The sequence below is a fragment of the Panthera onca genome (assembly GCF_046562875.1).
Source record: "Panthera onca isolate mPanOnc1 chromosome E1 unlocalized genomic scaffold, mPanOnc1 haplotype 2 h2.Chr16_ul_10, whole genome shotgun sequence".
Lineage (NCBI taxonomy): Eukaryota > Metazoa > Chordata > Mammalia > Carnivora > Felidae > Panthera > Panthera onca.
The window spans coordinates 573,411-594,132 of NW_027675809.1; the positions used below are offsets into that span (position 1 = coordinate 573,411).

The window sequence follows — 20,722 nt, forward strand, 5'->3', positions numbered from 1 at the left end:
TGCTGTGATCATCTAGGTTTGGGTCTATAAATAAGAGCCAGGCACTTTTACTGAAAAAAAAGCATCAAAGAATATATGACTTACAATGAAGAAATAGTCCTTTTGTTTTACTTATAAACCCAGATAATGTTAGATTAAGATGTTGATCAGTAGATGCACATATTTATCAAAATGAATACTGAAAGTATGTGAATCTGTAAAGCAGTAGTAGAATTTTGAGAAAATGCTATTAAAATTTTTAGTGTCAATCACAATTTGTTGCAAATCATTTATAACAAATTCTTGCCTGTAAAAGCTTTCACTTCATCCTTCAAAGTTTTCAGAGCAACTGTATTATCAACTGTAACCAAAAAAAAACATAACTTGAAGCTCATAAAGTGATATAAAATAGCGTAAGAACGCTCTCCTCCCCTTCAGATTATAACAGCCTTTTGTTACTGGGCATTTTGTTATGCACTTTAAATAGCCATTCAACAAACATTTACTCAGAATATGCTTCAGTATAGAACAGAAGAAAAGATTTAAAATATTAAAAATATACTTATTTAAAAAATGTAAATTTGACTTTCTATTTCATAAAATATCAACTCTTGAATTTGATAACAAAAAGATGAGATTCAAAAGCGGCCATTTTGTAAAGGCAAACTTTGTTGTCCTCAGAACTTCGCAGACTCTTCTAGTAGCCACGCCACCTGTGTCCAAATACTACATTCTCAACTTCTTTGTCAGTGTTCTTGTCCCATCTACAATCTGGACCTCTTCTGCGTAGAAAGTTCCCTCGTTCCATTCCTTTCATTGCTAACGGTACATAACACCGAAAGCTCAAAATCCAATGGTATCTCACGTGCTCACCACTGACTGGCAGGTTTTCTTTCAGATCTTCAAGTTCCTGGTCTGTGAGCTTGATTCCCATGTCACCTAGAACGGTTTCCAGGTTTTTGATGTCAACTTTCCCTTAATCAGAAAGAGAAAGGCTCGTGAGGGAAATTTAGTGAGTCTAAAAAAGTTATTTTTAGATTATTTTTTTAAGAGAGTAAGGGTCTTCCTACCAAGACTTGAAGCTAAAATTTTATTACCAAAACACGAATACCACAAAGCCCGACTCTGGACAAATATTTATAATAAGGAGCACAGTAACAGAATCAAAATGGCATTTAAGGTTAATGGTAAAATATAGTTAGTGTTCTAATGGGAATTTAGGTTTATAGTGACTTTGTGCTCACCTGTAATAGCTTTCATTCCTTCCATCACGTCATGCAGATCAACATTCCCGTTTGCTACAGAAGTCCAAAAGAGACATGTAGTCAATGACATGAGCTCAGAAAAAGATACACTTTGTTTATAGAGTATAATAAAGTCCAGCTAAATCTGTCTCACAACATAATTTTAATTGATACTCCTTTAAATCGAAGATCAAGATAAATAGATCCTGAATGCTATCTTTGGCACTCACCATCAACTTGTAGGTCTCCTGACAATCCAGCAAGTTCCTCGTCTGTGAGCCCCATTCCCATATTTCCCAAACTAGTATGGAGGTAATTCTTTTTAATCTTCCCATCTTAGGAAAGAGACAGTAAAGCGACATTTGAAAAAAAAAGTTGTATAATAGTAAAATGTAAAAATGTTTTTTAGGAAAACTATTATTAACTTTAATGAACACATACTATTAAAACAAAAGAAACAAAAGATAAAATATATTTCATGCCTCTGTTATTATTACACTTTGACAAGGCTGAAATCCCAAATAGACTTTTCCACTTAAAGACTCAAATAGAAAGTCAATGGAGTCAGAACTGTATTTCCTTTAGTCTATTCTTGTGGACAAGCCTACAAAGTAAAACAAGGTTAAGGTGCTGGAACAAACAGAACTGCAGACCACTAACTGAATTACTCTGCATAAAAAGTAGGGTTATGTTTTGACTTATTAGTTATTATTGTAGCTGACCATTGCTTTTCAATAACAACCAGGGTTTTTTGTTTGTTTTTGCCAGGGTTGGTTTTTCTTCCTGAGAAAAAGTTGAAAAAAATCTAAGAAGACAGTGGACTTCCTGCCAAGAGAAAGTATATATTAACAGCAGGTAAGATGTAGTTATGCTGGAAGAATTATAATTAAAAGCTTAGATAGGGCCAAGATTCATCCTTGGATGGTGTATCTGGAGACCTAGATAACATGCCTTATAATTTTGTTTTTTACTTACTTTTGAGAGACTTCATAGCCTTCAGTAGTCTATTACGATATAACTTTCCATTGGCTGTAAGAAAAGTCATAATTCATGTAATGGTAGAATGAATATGAGTTTCACAAAAATAGCATGAACTGAATAATTTCAGAAGCAGAAAATGCAGTCTTGTATCAACATACAAAAATCAACTGTATTGCTATAGAGTTGCAACAAGCAAATGAAAAGAAAACTTAAGAAAGCAATTTCATTTACAAGAGCATGAAAAGCATAAAATGCCTAAGAATAATTTTAACAAGAGTAGTATTGTGAAGATGGCGGCGTAGGAGGACGCGGGGCTCACAGCGCGTCCTGCCGATCACTTAGATTCCACCTACACCTGCCTAAAGAACCCAGAAAACCGCCAGAGGATTAGCAGAACGGAGTCTCCAGAGCCAAGCGCCCACGAGAGGCCCACGGAAGAGGGTAGGAAGGGCGGCGAGGCGGTGCGCGCTCCACGGACTGGCGGGAGGGAGCCGGGGCGGAGGGGCGGCTCGCCGGCCAAGCAGAGCCCCCGAGTCTGGCTGGCAAAAGCGGAGGGGCTGGACGGACTGTGTTCCGACAGCAAGCGCGACTTAGTGTCTGGGAGGTCATAAGTGAACAGCTCTGCTCGGAAAGCGGGAAGGCTGGAGGACAAAGGGAGGGAGAGCTGCTGAGCCCCCGGACGGCAGAGCTCAGCTTGGCGGGGAACAAAGGCGCCAGCGCCATCTCCCCCGCCCATCCCCCAGCCAAAATCCCAAAGGGAACCAGTTCCTGCTGGGGAACTTGCTCGCTCCGCGCAAACACCCAACTCTGTGCTTCTGCGGAGCCAAACCTCCGGCAGCGGATCTGACTCCCTCCCGCTGCCACAGGGCTCCTCCTGAAGTGGATCACCTAAGGAGAAGCGAGCTAAGCCTGCCCCTCCAGCCCCCGTGCACCTTGCCTACCCACCCCAGCTAATACGCCAGATCCCCAGCAACACAAGCCTGGCAGTGTGCAAGTAGCCCAGACGGGACACGCCACCCCACAGTGAATCCCGCCCCTAGGAGAGGGGAAGAGAAGGCACACACCAGTCTGACTGTGGCCCCAGCAGTGGGCTGGGGGCAGACATCGGGTCGGACGGCGGCCCCGCCCACTAACTCCAGTTATACACCACAGCACAGGGGAAGTGCACTGCAGGTCCTCACCACGCCAGGGACTCTCCAAAATGACCAAACGGAAGAATTCCCCTCAGAAGAATCTCCAGGAAATAACAACAGCTAATGAACTGATCAAAAAGGATTTAAATAATATAACAGAAAGTGAATTTAGAATAATAGTCATAAAATTAATCGCTGGGCTTGAAAACAGTATACAGGACAGCAGAGAATCTCTTGCCATAAAGATCAAGGGACTAAGGAACAGTCACGAGGAGTTGAAAAACGCTTTAAACGAAATGCAAAACAAAATGGAAACCACAATGGCTCGGCTTGAAGAGGCAGAGGAGAGAATAGGTGAACTAGAAGATAAAGTTATGGAAAAAGAGGAAGCTGAAAGAAAGAGAGATAAAAAAATCCAGGAGTATGAGGGGAAAATTAGAGAACTAAGTGATACACTAAAAAAAAAATAATATACGCATAATTGGTATCCCAGAGGAGGAAGAGAGAGGGAAAGGTGCTGAAGGGGTACTTGAACAAATTATAGCTGAGAACTTCCCTGAACTGGGGAAGGAAAAAGGCATTGAAATCCAAGAGGCACAGAGAACTCCCTTCAGACGTAACTTGAATCGATCTTCTGCACGACATATCATAGTGAAACTGGCAAAATACAAGGATAAAGAGAAAATTCTGAAAGCAGCAAGGGATAAACGTGCCCTCACATATAAAGGGAGACCTATAAGACTCGTGACTGATCTCTCCTTTGAAACTTGGCAGGCCAGAAAGGCTTGGCACGATATCTACAGTGTGCTAAACAGAAAAAATATGCAGCCGAGAATCCTTTATCCAGCAAGTCTGTCATTTAGAATAGAAGGAGAGATAAAGGTCTTCCCAAACAAACAAAAACTGAAGGAATTTGTCACCACGAAACCAGCCCTACAAGAGATCCTAAGGGGGATCCTGTGAGACAAAGTCCCAGAGACATCACTACAAGCATAAAACATACAGACATCACAATGACTCTAAACCCATATCTTTCTATAATAACACTGAATGTAAATGGATTAAATGCGCCAACTAAAAGACATAGGGTATCAGAATGGATAAAAAAGCAAGACCCATCTATTTGCTGTCTACAAGAGACTCATTTTAGATCTGAGGACACCTTTAGATTGAGAGTGAGGGGATGGAGAACTATTTATCATGCTCCTGGAAGCCAAAAGAAAGCTGGAGTAGCCATACTTATATCAGACAAACTAGACTTTAAATTAAAGGCTGTAACAAGAGATGAAGAAGGGCATTATATAATAATCACAAGGTCTATCCATCAGGAAGAGCTAACAATTATAAATGTCTATGCGCCAAATAGCGGAGCCCCCAGATATATAAAACAATTACTCATAAACATAAGCAACCTTATTGATAAGAATGTGGTCATTGCAGGGGACTTTAACACCCCACTTACAGAAATGGATAGATCATCTAGACACACGGTCAATAAAGAAACAAGGGCCCTGAATGATACATTGGATCCGATGGACTTGACAGATCTATTTAGAACTCTGCATCCCAAAGCAACAGAATATACTTTCTTCTCGAGTGCACATGGAACATTCTCCAAGATAGATCATATACTGGGTCACAAAACAGCCCTTCATAAGTTTACAAGAATTGAAATTATACCATGCATACTTTCAGACCACAATGCTATGAAGCTTGAAATCAGCCACAGGAAAAAGTCTGGAAAACCTCCAAAAGCATGGAGGTTAAAGAACACCCTACTAACAAATGAGTGAGTCAACCAGGCAATTAGAGAAGAAATTAAAAAATATATGGAAACAAACGAAAATGAAAATACAACAATCCAAACGCTTTGGGACGCAGCGAAGGCAGTCCTGAGAGGAAAATACATTGCAATCCAGACCTATCTCAAGAAACAAGAAAAATCCCAAATACAAAATCTAACAGCACACCTAAAGGAAATAGAAGCAGAACAGCAAAGGCAGCCTAAACCCAGCAGAAGAAGAGAAATCATAAAGATCAGAGCAGAAATAAACAATATAGAATCTAAAAAAACTGTAGAGCAGATCAACGAAACCAAGAGTTGGTTTTTTGAAAAAATAAACAAAATTGACAAACCTCTAGCCAGGCTTCTCAAAAAGAAAAGGGAGATGACCCAAATAGATAAAATCATGAATGAAAATGGAATGATTACAACCAATCCCTCAGAGATACAAACAATTATCAGGGAATACTATGAAAAATTATATGCCAGCAAATTGGACAACCTGGAAGAAATGGACAAATTCCTAAACACCCACACTCTTCCAAAACTCAATCAGGAGGAAATAGAAAGCTTGAACAGACCCATAACCAGCGAAGAAATCGAATCGGTTATCAAAAATCTCCCAACAAATAAGAGTCCAGGACCAGATGGCTTCCCAGGGGAGTTCTACCAGACGTTTAAAGCAGAGATAATACCTATCCTTCTCAAGCTATTCCAAGAAATAGAAAGGGAAGAAAAACTTCCAGACTCATTCTATGAAGCCAGTATTACTTTGATTCCTAAACCAGACAGAGACCCAGTAAAAAAAGAGAACTACAGGCCAATATCTCTGATGAATATGGATGCAAAAATTCTCAATAAGATACTAGCAAATCGAATTCAACAGCATATAAAAAGAATTATTCACCATGATCAAGTGGGATTCATTCCTGGGATGCAGGGCTGGGTCAACATTCGCAAATCGATCAACGTGATACATCACATTAACAAAAAAAAAGAGAAGAACCATATGATCCTGTCAATCGATGCAGAAAAGGCCTTTGACAAAATCCAGCACCCTTTCTTAATAAAAACCCTCGAGAAAGTCGGGATAGAAGGAACATACTTAAAGATCATAAAGGCCATTTATGAAAAGCCCACAGCTAACATCATCCTCAACGGGGAAAAACTGAGAGCTTTTTCCCTGAGATCAGGAACACGACAGGGATGCCCACTGTCACCGCTGTTGTTTAACATAGTGCTGGAAGTTCTAGCATCAGCAATCAGACAACAAAAGGAAATCAAGGGCATCAAAATTGGCAAAGATGAAGTCAAGCTTTCGCTTTTTGCAGATGACATGATATTATACATGGAAAATCCGACAGACTCCACCAAAAGTCTGCTAGAACTGATACATGAATTCAGCAAAGTTGCAGGATACAAAATCAATGTGCAGAAATCAGTTGCATTCTTATACACTAACAACGAAGCAACAGAAAGACAAATGAAGAAACTGATCCCATTCACAATTGCACCAAGAAGCATAAAATACCTAGGAATAAATCTAACCAAAGATGTAAAAGATCTGTATGCTGAAAACTATAGAAAGCTTATGCAGGTAATTGAAGAAGATATAAAGAAATGGAAAGACATTCCCTGCTCATGGATTGGAAGAATAAATATTGTCAAAATGTCAATACTACCCAAAGCTATCTACACATTCAATGCAATCCCAATCAAAATTGCACCAGCATTCTTCTCGAAACTAGAACAAGCAATCCTAAAATTCATATGGAACCACAAAAGGCCCCGAATAGCCAAAGTAATTTTGAAGAAGAAGACCAAAGCAGGAGGCATCACAATCCCAGACTTTAGCCTCTACTACAAAGCTGTCATCATCAAGACAGCATGGTATTGGCATAAAAACAGACACATAGACCAATGGAATAGAATAGAAACCCCAGAACTAGACCCACAAACGTATGGCCAACTCATCTTTGACAAAGCAGGAAAGAACATCCAATGGAAAAAAGACAGTCTCTTTAACAAATGGTGCTGGGAGAACTGGGCAGCAACATGCAGAAGGTTGAAACTAGACCACTTTCTCACACCATTCACAAAAATAAACTCAAAATGGATAAAGGACCTGAATGTGAGACAGGAAACCATCAAAACCTTAGAGGAGAAAGCAGGAAAAGACCTCTCTGACCTCAGCCGTAGCAATCTCTTACTCGGCACATCCCCAAAGGCAAGGGAATTAAAAGCAAAAGTGAATTACTGGGACCTTATGAAGATAAAAAGCTTCTGCACAGCAAAGGAAACAACCAACAAAACTAAAAGGCAACCAACGGAATGGGAAAAGATATTTGCAAATGACACATCGGACAAAGGGCTAGTATCCAAAATCTATAAAGAGCTCACCAAACTCCACACCCGAAAAACAAATAACCCAGTGAAGAAATGGGCAGAAAACATGAATAGACACTTCTCTAAAGAAGACATCCGGATGGCCAACAGGCACATGAAAAGATGTTCAACGTCGCTCCTTATCAGGGAAATACAAATCAAAACCACACTCAGATACCACCTCACGCCAGTCAGAGTGGCCAAAATGAAGAAATCAGGAGACTATAGATGCTGGAGAGGATGTGGAGAAACAGGAACCCTCTTGCACTGTTGGTGGGAATGCAAACTGGTGCAGCCGCTCTGGAAAGCAGTGTGGAGGTTCCTCAGAAAATTAAAAATAGACCTACCCTATGACCCAGCAATAGCACTGCTAGGAATTTATCCAAGGGATACAGGAGTACTGATGCATAGGGGCACCTGTACCCCAATGTTTATAGCGGCACTCTCAACAATAGCCAAATTATGGAAAGAGCCTAAATGTCCATCAACTGATGAATGGATAAAGAAATTGTGGTTTATATACACAATGGAATACTACGTGGCAATGAGAAAAAATGAAATATGGCCTTTTGTAGCAACATGGATGGAACTGGAGAGTGTGATGCTAAGTGAAATAAGCCATACAGAGAAAGACAGATACCATATGGTTTCACTCTTATGTGGATCCTGAGAAACATCACAGAAACCCACGGGGGCGGGGAAGGAAAAAAAAAAAAAAAAAAAAAAAAAGAGGTTAGAGTGGGAGAGAGCCAAAGCATAAGAGACTGTTAAAAACTGAGAACAAACTGAGGGTTGATGGGGGGTGGGAGGGAGGGCAGGGTGGGTGATGGGTATTGAGGAGGGCACCTTTTGGGATGAGCACTGGGTGTTGTATGGAAACCAATTTGACAGTAAATTTCATATATTAAAAAATAAAAAAAATAAAAAAAAAATAAAAAAAAAAAAGAACTATGTAAAAAAAAAAAAAAAAGAATAATTTTAACAAAAGAAGTACAAAACTTATACTCTGGAGACTATAAACCATTATAGAAAGAAATTAAATAAGACCTAAATAAATGAAAAGACATCCTATGTTTATGGATTGGAAGACTTAATACTGTGAATGTGACAATATTCCCTAAACTGATCCATGGAGTCAATACATTCTTATAAAAAATTCCAGCTGGTTTGTTTGCAGAAACTGATGAGCTGGTCCTAATATTCATATGGTAAAGCTCAGGCTCCAAAAAGCAAAAATAATCTTAAAAAGGAAAAAGAAGTAGGGGACTCACACTTTTCAGTTTAAACTACAAAGTGACAATAATCAAGACAGGGAGGTACTGGCATAAAACTAGATATATAGATTAATGGAATAGAATTTACAATCCAGAAATAAACCTTCCAATGTTTGGTCAGCTGATTTTTGACAAAGGTACTTGCACATTCAATGAAGAAAGAACAGTGTTTTTAATAAATGGTGCTGGGACAACTGGACAGTCACATGCAAAGAGAATATTCTTTTGGATCCCTATCTCACATTTTATACAAAAAGTAACTCAAAATGGATCAAAGACCTAATTATAAGTGTTAAAACTATAAAAATGTTGAAAGAAAACATAACTGTAAATTTTCTTAACCTTAGATTAGACATTTTTTTAATATATGACACCCAAACACAAGCAACAAAAGAAAAAGTTATACCCTGGACATCATCAAAGTTAAAAATCTTTTGTGCATCAAGGAACACTGTCAAGAAAGTAAAAAGATAATTCACAGGACAGGAGAAAACTTTTGCAATCATGTATCTGATAAGGAACTTATATCTAGAAAATATAAGGGACTTGTATCTAGAATGTATAAAGAACTTCTACGATTCAATAATAAGAAGATAACCAAATTTAAAAACGGATGAGGGTTATGAGTGGATTTTTCTCCAAAGGAGGTATACGTTTAGCCAATATTCACATGAAAAGATGCTTAACATCATTAGCAATCAGGGTAATGCAAGTCGAAACCAGATAAGATACCACCTCATACCCACTAAGATATTATCAAAGGACAGAAGTAACAAGTGTTGACCAGGATGTGGAGGAACTGGAACTCTGATGCACCGCTGGTGGAAATGGAAAGTAATGCAGCCTCTTTGGAAAACAGCCTGCACTTCCTCAAAAGGTGAAACACAGAATTACCATATGACCCAACAATTTCTCTCTTAGGTATATACCCAAGACAAATGAAAATATATACCCATGTAAAAACTTGTACATGAACGTTCATAGGAGAATTATTCATAATAGCTAAAATGTGGAAACAATCCAAATGCGTATCAACCGATGAATGGATAAATAAAATGTGTTATATCCATAGAATAGCCTATTTTTCAGCAGTGAAAAGAAACAAAGTACAGTTGACTTTAGAAAAACAGAGGTTTGAACTGTGCAGGTCCATTTATACGTGGTTTTTTTTTTATAGTATAGCACTGTAAATGTATTTCCTCTTCCTTAGGATTTTCTTAAATTATTTTTTTAATGTTGATTTAGTTTTGAGAGAGAGCTGTCAGCACAGATCCTGATGCAGGGCTCGAGCCCACAAACCATGAGATCATGACCTGAGCTCAAGTCAGACGCTTAACTGACTGAGCCACCCAGGTGCCCCACCTTATGATTTTCTTATTAGCATTTTATTTTCTCTGGCTTACCTATTGTAAGAATAGGGTATATAATACATATAACAACAAAATGTATGTTAATTGACTTTATGTTATCAGTTAGGCTTCTGGTCATCAGTAAGCAATTAGCAGTTAAGTTTTTGGAGAGTCAAAAGTTATACACAGATTTTTGACTGCACAGGGAGTCAGCGCTCTTTACCCCTGTGTTGTTCAAGCATCAACTGTATTAATACATAACAGGACAGAGATAAACCTGGAAAACATTATGTTAAGTGAAACTAGTCACTACGGACCACATATTATATGATTCTATTTATGTGGAATATCCAGAATAGGGAAACTGATGGAGACAGAAAATAGATTAGTGGTTGCCCAGGGCTGAGGGAGATGGAGAAATTGGGAGGTGACTGTTAATAGGTATGGAATATCTTTCTGGGATAATAAAAATGTTCTAAAATTGATTGTTGTGATGAATGTGGTGAATACATCAGAATTCACTTAATTGTATGCTATATTGGGTTACTTGTACAATATGTGGATGATAACTCAGTAGTACCATTATAAATATTTCACTTATGGGGTGCCTGGATGACTCAGGTGGCTAAGCGTCTGACTTCGGCTCAGGTCGTGATCTCGCAGTTTGTGAGTTTGAGCCTCGCGTCAGGCTCTGTGCTGACAACTCAGAGTCTGGAGCCTGCTTCGGATTCTGTGTCTCCCTCTCTCTCTCTGCCCCTCCCCTGCTCGTGCTCTATCACTCTGTGTCTCTCAAAAAAAAATAAACATTAAAAATTTTTTAAAAAATGTTTCACCTAAAATTTTCATCTTTATAGAACAGTGAAATTAAGGAAGAGAAGGCTTTTTCAATATGATAAGCTGGTCCCCTTGAGTGGGCCTACTGTACTGTACAAATATCTCTTTCCTTTCTTTTTAATTCTTTTATTTTTAATTTCTTCCATTGCCCGCTTATCCCTCTCTTTTTCCTTCTTATGGTATAAGCCCCGAAGGGTGACAGTAGACATTTGTTGGCTCTGATGGCAACTTACATCTAAGGAGTTGCTTGGCTTCTAAAATAAACTCTAAACGACACTTACTGTTTTAAGATGTAGCTTACATTTTAGTTTTTTAAAAATGTTCCATCATGTTTGAGAAGAAGTGAAACTTTTCATGCAGATCTGTAAAAATCTAATTTCCCTGGAAGCTCCCACAGACACTTGTATGACTCACCATCAATTGGCAGGATTTTCAGCAGCTTCTCTAGTTCCTTATCTGTGAGCTCAATTCCGAGATTTCCCAGAACATTTTTTAGCTCACTAGATTCAATCTTCTCACCTTTGAAAATAAGAAATTTGGTATACATCTTCATTTCAGATAGCGGTAATCATTTCTTTTTTTTTAAAGTTTTTAAATGTTTTATCACTTATTTTTGAGAGAGAGAGCAAGTGGGCAAGGGGCAGAGAGAGAGGGAGACACAGAATCTGAAGCAGGCTCCAGGCCCTGAGCTGTCAGCACAGAGCCTGATGCGGGGCTTGAACTCACAAGCTGCGAGATCATGACCTGAGCTGAAGTCGGACGATTAACCGACTGAGCCACCCAGGCGCCTCCAGATAATAGTAATTATTTCTAATGAAAAAAGTTATTTTAGGATAATTAATACCATCTCCTTGTTTTCAGACTGAAAACTACAGTAATAAAAACAAACAAACATTTTCAACTACAGAATCAATGTAGATGATAGGTCAAATTTATTTTCTTAATGTGAACAAGAGAGTCTTCTAAAATCAGGACAGACTACTTTCAGATTGAAATTTGATCTATTAATTAAAAAAATAGATGCTTATATGAATTTTTCTTTGAAAAAGTATTTTAATTTAAAAAATAAGAATTATATGATAAATACAATAAATTCATTACTTCCATCAATTTTAGGCTTCACTCTCTAATTTGCTGTGCCATTCTATACTGTGGTTATTAAACACTGGCGAAGTGAATTACATTATTGGCATAAACAACAGAGATTGTAGAATTTGAAAGCAAGAAATAGTATGGTAATTTCATTGCAAAATCAGATAATTTTATATCAATACATGTAACACTAGAAGCAAATATTTCATTAATAAATATAGAGAAATGCCAGAATTTACAAGTCAGTGATGAAGTACCAGGAAATATTAGCAAAAACCAAAATTTAATGTAGATAATTGGAATCCTAATTTTATAGTAACTTTTCAGTCACCTGTAAAATCTGTGATGTTTTCCATCAGTGTTTCTAGAGGAATTTTCTCATCAACTATAAGAGAAGATAAAATCGCAGTATATTATAGATCCCATATATTATGGATCTCATATATTATATAGACTTCAAATATTACATTCTAGATATAATACAAAAGTTTGTGGGAAAACATGGGAAGAACTATAACAGTTGCACTTAACTATGTGTCAGGCCCCATCATAATTGCTAATATTTATTTAAACAAATATTTTTGAACACACTTTTTAGATTATTATTCTACTCAACTTTTATTCTAAGACAAGCATGAATAACAAGAAAATTCTAAACATGAAAACCACGCTATCGCAATGGTGCAGTTTGGCCTATAATATCTCAAATTTATTTGTGTTAGTAAGGGGAAGTTACTTAGAAGTGAATGTGTCTAAAGAATCTGCATTCTTGTATTCAAAACTGGAAAGACTCAACTACTAAACATGATACTTACAGAGAACATAAAAGTCATACATATCACACATATAAAAAACTGGTTTAATTTTGACTTTGTTAACTGGATACTCATAACCTCAAATGACATTCTCTGTGTTTTAGTCATTGATATGGTGTCTCACACTGCTCTTGGGCCTTCCCTTTTCCCTATGAAAAAGGGCATTCCCCCCCCCCACCCAAGTTTCTTGTAATTAACCTCTCTCTAGGGTTAACTAGTATATATGATAATATGCTTACCACCAACATGCATGTTTTCAGCCAGATCTTTAAGTTCCGTATCTGCAAGCTTTATCCCCAGGTTGTTCAGAACAGTGCCCAGGTTGTTCATATTGACCTTCCCACCTAAGAAAAGTGACAGTCCATAAAGAATATTAAATGACTTCAAAAGAGAAGTTCTTACACTTTTTTGATACACATATCCCATTGTGAATTTCTTAAGCAGTAGATCATTATTCACAAAATTTGCTTCGGACCAAACAGAAAATGTTTGCTCTAAAGTGAAAAAAATAAATTAATGTTCAACAATTTTAGCACAGAGACAAAATATTTTAAGCAGTCAATTACAAATTTAGAACTATGGCTACTTCCCTTGAGACTTGTCTTGGGGACCAGCCTACAGAAACACAAGGTTTTAAATGGCATTTAATACTGAAATTAGTTTGAGAATTAGGTACAGAAATATGGGCTCAGAGTACAGAAAAGTCTCTCAAGAAATGGATGAAAAAGGGAAGAAAGAGATTGAGTTGTGGCCAAAAAGGGGTGTGGAGAGTTCTAGTTTGCTTATTTTATAGGATGGTGTATGTTGAACATGTAAATGGGCTGAAGAGGTTGAAAATGGCCAGTGGGGCAAGGTCTTAAAAGATATGGGAGACAGTGGAGTCAAGGGCATCCTGGTAAGCTTTGAGGAGGAAGAGGGACTTCTCACTCATCCTTTATACTAACATGGGTGTGCTTAAAGATACCTGAATAGGGAGGGATTGAAGATGTAAAGCTGAGGGCTATCACTCTTGCCAGCCTCAATTTTCTTAATGAATTAAAAAAAATCTGGTTGAAAAAAATGATGTTCAATGAATGCTTAGGGAATTCTGGTACTGGAGGCAAACATTATGTAGTTCTAAACAATAGTAGGTTGACTTTTGATGAATGAACTTCCAATTTAGTTTTTTCTATTTATTAAGTTCTCTGAATCACTGCTAATCATTTATATTTTTTCCCATGTAAACATGAAATTTGATATTTCTCTTCCTGAAAATTTCGAATATGACAAGAAAGTGTGGTGCTTTACTTCCAAGATAGAACATCAGATTCAACTGCTAAAATAAAGATTGAGGTCCAAAAAAGCATACATTTGCAATCAGTACATATGACAGATGGCAGCATTCAAATTCATATCTTGGAAACAGTATAAAATGAAGATCTCATATTCATTTGTATTCTTATTATGTTTCTCACTCACCTTTAAGGGACTTCACACCATCTAGCAACCTGTTTTTAAAGACCTTGTTATCATCTATAAAAAAGAACACAATTAAGGTCATAGAGAAATGATGTGGCTATTCACTAAAACTCTAGTAAAACTGAGATTTTCATGATTTGCCCTAGAAACTTCCCTCATTAAAATAAAGTTTGAGAGAAAATTAGGGAAAGTTTATAATATGGTAAGTCTATCTAAAATTTAGCATACAAGGCACTCTATAACATGCACAGCTTTTTTGGAAAATATCACCTCTGACCTTTTATCCCCTTCCGGTCTAACACCACTTCTTTCCCTTGGTTGCTTCCCACAACTGCCTATAGGTATCTAAAAAGGTAAGGGTAGCCTCAGAAATGTAGTCCCCTTGATGGCATGAGTCAGCATCATGGGGATGATTATTCCAAAACAGAGAGTTAAACTGCATAGATGGAAATTTCCCTCTACAATAAGTGAACATTTAAATTATTTTGTTTGGCATTTGCTTGTTTATTTACTGTTGCATCTTAGCAAATGGGGATAGTTTGAGTTTCTAAAAAAAAAAAAAAAAAGCTTAAGAGGGGACAAAACAAACACGGGGTAAAAAAGAAAGGCAAACCAAGAAACAGACTCCTAACTATAGGGAACAAACTGATGGTCACCAGAGGGGAAGATGGTGAGGGAAGGGTGACACGGGTGATGGGGATGAAGGAGGGCACTTGAGATGAGCACAGGGTGATGTGTGGATGTGTTGAATCACCAAATTGTACACCTGAAACTAGTATTACACTGTATGTTAACTAACTGGAATTTAAATTAAAAAATCTTTAAAAGCTTCAAAGAACACTTTAAGGTCACATCAGTATATAAATGCCTACCATTGAAAGGCAGATTTTTCAGCAGCTTCAAACGTTCCTTATCTGTGAACTCTATTCCCATGTTTTTCAGAATAGCTTTCACATCTTTGACATCAACCTCCCCTCCTTAAAAAAATAGACATCATTACATATACGAATTTAAAGGATCATCTAATGACTCCAAACAGGGAAAATTAATCTATGGCTATATAGATTGAATCGGTACAGAATAAAGAGCATAGGCCAATGAGACCTCTCCAAATATACTGACGATGACTTTCACAGAAAAAGAATTTGATCTCTAAGTGCTAATAAAAGAAGTCACAGTCACAATGACAATGGCAAGGCAACTCTGAACCCTGTGAGATTTACATTATGTATCTGCTATTCAATTGGAATATTATAAATTACTTATTCAAATAAATGTATAAAATAAGGTAAGATCTGTTAGTCTCATTTTTTGTCAGTTATCTGTAGTCTTTATCAAAATTTTACTTCATATATTATTTCACTAGTACAGAGTTTGGCCATTCTAAAAAAGAGAAGAACAAAATATACAAATAAAAAATATACCAGAAAACAAATGAGTTGCTAGTAATTTAATGAACCAAGAAATAAATGCCATAACTAATATGGCAATTGAGGAATAATGATGAAATGTAATTATTATAAATACTAAATGTTTTAGATTCATAATTTCTCTCTTACCTGTAGTAGCTTTTACTCCATCCATCACCTCTTTCAGACCAACCATTCCATTAGCTACAAGAAAAGGCACAATGAAAATAATGTCAGAAGCCCAGAAGACAAATTTAAGACATATATTTTAAGGAAACAATTCCATTAAAAATTCCTTACATCTTCATTTTACCTGAGACCATTTAGAAAATGCCTGGATCTCAGGGTTAAGATGATCTCCATCAATACAAAGGTCTCTTGTATACTAGAAACTGGGTCAGGAAAAGTGTGCTCTTCCTAGTATTTTGGATGCCATTATAAGCCATAGCTGAAGATACTATTGGAGTTGGCCAGGTATTCTGGTAACTTTACTTCATGTACCCACAAACAGCTGAGGAAGGGACCACTAATCCAGCTTGGTATGTTCTAAGATTGCTTCCTGCAGGAGATGTGTGTGAACTACATTAATGTATCAGAGCAGTTGATACGAAATATGGAAGGATGGAAGAGCCTTCACATGGAGGAGAAGTTGAGAAAAATGTCCAGGGACATCATGCTATGTGGGTAAAACTACAAGCAGCTCAACATGGCTGGAACAGTAGAAAAATGAGAGAAGATATGTCCACACAGGCAGATGGAGCTTGAAGGTCTCATGCACTATGATAAAAATCTTTGAACACGTTTTCGAATGAAGATTTCATTAGACAGGAGGATAGATAGAAGAATGGCTTGTTGACTTCTCTATAAATAGATTTTCAGATCCCTATTATTTTGCTTTCTTATTGTTTAGACTATTAGAGTCCTGACAGCACCCTCTGCAGTTTTTGGTATATTTACGGAGAGGTGATGCTGTTTTAGGTTAATTGTAATGAAGATCCAAGATTTATTCTGACTTTAAAATTGGGCTCTCCTCCAAGTGTCCATCAATAGATGAATGGATAAAGACGTAGAACATGTGTGTGTGTGTGTGTGTGTGTGTGTGTGTGTATGATGGAGTATTATTCAGCCTTAAAAAAGAATGGAATCTTGCCATTTGCAACAACATGGATGGAGCTAAAGAGTATAATGCTAAGAGAAATGTTAAAGACAAATACTATATGATTTCACTCATATGTGAAATTTAAGAAACAAAATGAGTAAACAAAGAAAAAAAAAAGAAGAGAGAGACAAACCAAGAAGTAGACTCTTAACTATAGAGAACAAACTGGTAGTTACCAGAGGGGAGGTGGGTGCGGGAATGGGTGAAACAGGTGATGGGGACTAAAGAGTATACTTATCACATATATATAGAATTGTTAATATATTATATACCTGAAATAATATAATTTTCTATGTTAACTATATTGGAATTAAAATTAAAGACTTCAGTAAAAAAAATAAAATTGGGCTCTCCTCCAAGCTTTCTAACATGTATCTGTCAATTAAATCTATTTTCAAACATATCAGATATAAAGGAAAAATTAAAAAACGGCCTGAGGTCATCTGTAGTGTTCACCATCAACTTGTAGATTTTTTGACAGCTTTGCAAGTTCCTCTTCCGTGAGCTCAAGTCCCAATTTTTTAAGGGTGTTGTCCAGGTTATTTACATGAACCTTTCCCCCTTAGGAAAGATAGAAGGTAGGAACATGAAAAAAAAGTGTATTATGCCAAAATTCTGCATGCATATCAACTTTCTATTTATTTATTTATTATGTTTGTTTGTTTAAGGTGAAGTGATTTTTTCGTGCATAGAGAAGGGGTGTACAGAGTTGAAAAAAAATGCAAGTTCCATATGGAACTTCCTACAAGATAAAATATACGCTGTTATCAGTTAAAATGTGGGTAGACTGCAAGAATCATAAATAAGGAATGATACCAAAGTGAGGAGCCAGGATTCATAATTGGAATAAAATTGTCAAGTTGGGGAATGTCAGACAGTATGACTTTTAATTAGGTCTTACTCACCATTGAGAGATTTCACACCCTTTAGCAACCTGTTGTGATATACCTTTCCAGCAGCTGTAAGAAAAGCCATAATTCATGCAATGGGGAAATTAACATGAAATCGCAAAAATGGTGTGAAATAAATAATAATTTAAATAAACAATTTCAAAAATAACATTTTAAGAAGAGTTGTCTCTAATTTTTAGTTTATTTCATCTGATATAATGAAGGTTGGAAACAGAAACCTCTCTCCTTGTGACAAACCTCTTTATTCCAGTACCTGAGGAAGTCTCCTTGCTCAAACATGAGTATAGCTTCCCTTTGCTTTTAAATTTCTGCTTCCCATCTTTATTTTTTTTTCATGGATCTCCAATCTTTCTTTTTTTTTCTCTTCTCATGATATGAACAAATTAGTAGCTTGATAGGTAACAATATGTTTATCTGTTAATGTCAACTCTTGTCTAAAGGGTTATTTAACTTCCAATATAAATTCTAAGCGACAGTGACAGGTTGCTATATACTTATAACTCAATTTAATATTTTTTCTTTTATACTTTTGGGGAAAAATAAATAGAAACAAAGTTGAAAATATTTGCACAGACCTAAAGACCAACAAAAGACCTCCATGACACCTCTATCAATCTCACCATCAATTGGCAGTGTTTTCAGTAGCTTCTCTTTTTCCTGATCTGTGAGCTCAATCCCCAGGCTTCCCAGGAAAATTTTCAGGTTATTAGAATCAACCTTCTCATCTTTTAAGAGAGGGAACAATAGACATATAAGCTTTCGGAACTCTGGTATTATATCAAGTTGTAAAATATGTACTATGAAGTTTAATGATATCCTAATTTCAAGATGAGGTGTTAGGCGAAGATATTCTCAATTGCAGAACCCTTGAGCATATCTTATGGTAATAAAGCATATCTTTATGAGCGTATCTTATGGTATCTTATGGTAATAAAATACCACATTTATTATAAATTGAAGACCATTTTTCCTAAAGCTGGAAAAAAACAACTTTCAGAATAAAATCTGATGAGTGAATTAAGATAACGCAGATTCTTATATAAATTATTCTTCAAAAACATTTGCTTTGGTAAGAATTATTGATGATATCAGGAATACATTATCTTGATCATTTCTAAGCTTCACCATGCCATTTTCTATACATTTCTAGATATTTTTCATTTAAACATTTGTGACCCGAAGCATATTACTTGCACAAGTAACAGAAAACTTAGGATTTAAAATTGACATATAGTCTTGTATCCTAGTGTAGAAACTTTCCTAATGTCAATCCATGATTCATATATTTAAAAATAAAACATCAGAATTTATAAGATACCAGAAATACCACTGAAAAAAACTATTATAAAGGACTGAAACCCTAGATTTACATCAACTTCTCATTTACCTGTAAAAGTTTGCAGTTCCTTCATCGGTGTTTTAGGAGAAGTCCTCCTATCAACTGTAGAAGAAAATTAAAGTCATAATGAGATATAAAAGACTCATGAAATATTGTGAAAGACAATGTCGGAGTAAATATAATAAATCCTAACTTACTATGTGCCAGGCATTATCTTAAGTACTTTATATATGCTTACTTAAGAACTATTTACTGAAGAATATCTTTCTAGGCTATTAATTTACTCAGTTTTCATTGGCTTCATTAATACTAGAAAGAAAAGCCTAAACATAACAACATGCCATTTCAAAAATATTAATTTTACTTATAGTTCTATACTATTTCAAAGCTATATGCATTAGTAATGGGAAGAAATTCAGAAGTACTGTCATCTAAGTGGCCTGCATTTTTCTTTTTAAAATGTGGAAGACTGTCTTCTAGTGACCATAATATGGGTAAAGAACATAAAAGACATTCATACAAAGGGCAATGTTTTCACGGTGACTTGGTAGCTGGCTGCTTATATGCTCTTTACATGCTTTGCCCATATTTATAGCTTCTTACTATCAGTGTAGATTACCATTCCTAAGGGCCCTTTCCCCGCAACCTTTATTGTCCAAGCTCTCCCAACATGGAACTATGGTATCTGGAAACTTGCTCACCATCACCAGGGAGATTTTGAGTCAGAGCCTCAAGTTCCTTATCTGAGAGCTTGATTCCCATATTATCCAGTATTGCGTTCAAGTCGTTGACATTGACTTTCCCATCTAAGGAAAGAGAGTCCATGAAGAAAATTATGTAACTTCAAAAAAGAGGTTCATAAACCTTTTAGAGACACATGCCCTGTTGTGAATTTCATGAGCTATATGCTAGTGTTCACAAAGATTACATATCATTTCAGGGGGGGTCATATATTCTCTAAAGCCTATTCACAGACCCCCCTTAGTAGTAAGGTTAATAATCCTTGTTCTAAAATGTGGAGAAAAAAAAACCACAGCAATTTTAGAACAAGAGACTAAGGACCTTATTATGCCTATAGAGAAAGTCAACTATGACATTAGAACGAAGGTCACTTCTCGTGAGATTTGTCTTGGGGATCAGACTACAAAATACAAAGTTTTAAATATCATTGAATAAATGCTAAGTGAATTCTAGTTCTGGAGGCAAACATTTTTTACTTCTAAACAATAGGTTTTGATGACTGAATTCCCAGTTTAGTATTTATCTGCAGCTGATTAAATTCCCTGAATCAGTACTAATTCTTGTCTGTCACATTTTGCTATGCAAACTTGAAATCTGGTATTTTTTCTCTTGAAAAGTTTGGAAGAATCTTGAGAAAGTAGAAGGCTTTCTTCCTAGATATAAAGTAAAAGATCAGCAGCTACCGTGAAGCTTGATCTTCAGTGGGAGCATAAATTTGCAATCAGTATATACGATCAGTATAGCAGCAACCACTGATACCTTGGAAACAGTATAAAAGCAAGGATCCCATATTGGTCTACACTCTCATTATGCCGCTCACGTACCTTTTAGAGACA

General features: G+C 36.5%; 1 protein-coding gene across 1 annotated transcript; it reads right to left on the reverse strand.

Annotated features, from left to right (window-relative positions):
- Window positions 1-269: 269 nt before the first annotated feature.
- Window positions 270-19,970, reverse strand: LOC144614335 (uncharacterized). Its single transcript, XM_081794713.1, has 11 exons — window positions 19,847-19,970; window positions 15,200-15,304; window positions 14,328-14,381; window positions 13,109-13,213; window positions 12,386-12,439; window positions 11,377-11,481; window positions 2,199-2,252; window positions 1,454-1,558; window positions 1,224-1,277; window positions 853-954; window positions 270-340 (listed from the first exon to the last, which is right to left on the reverse strand). Exons 1-11 carry the CDS (start codon window positions 19,968-19,970, stop codon window positions 270-272), a joined length of 933 nt encoding a protein of 310 aa, XP_081650839.1.
- Window positions 19,971-20,722: the final 752 nt, after the last annotated feature.

What these genes read in the sequence shown, in the direction of transcription:
- LOC144614335 (XM_081794713.1), bottom strand. Translation starts at nt 19,970, where the DNA reads ATGGACTCTCTTTCCTTAGATGGGAAAGTCAATGTCAACGACTTGAAC. An exon ending in TCAAAATCTCCCTGGTGATG is followed by an intron (nt 15,305 to 19,846) that starts GTGAGCAAGTTT and finishes TATTTTTTTAAG; the next exon opens with GAGGGGAGGTTGATGTCAAA. An exon ending in GAAAAATCTGCCTTTCAATG is followed by an intron (nt 14,382 to 15,199) that starts GTAGGCATTTAT and finishes TCTTTTTTATAG; the next exon opens with ATGATAACAAGGTCTTTAAA.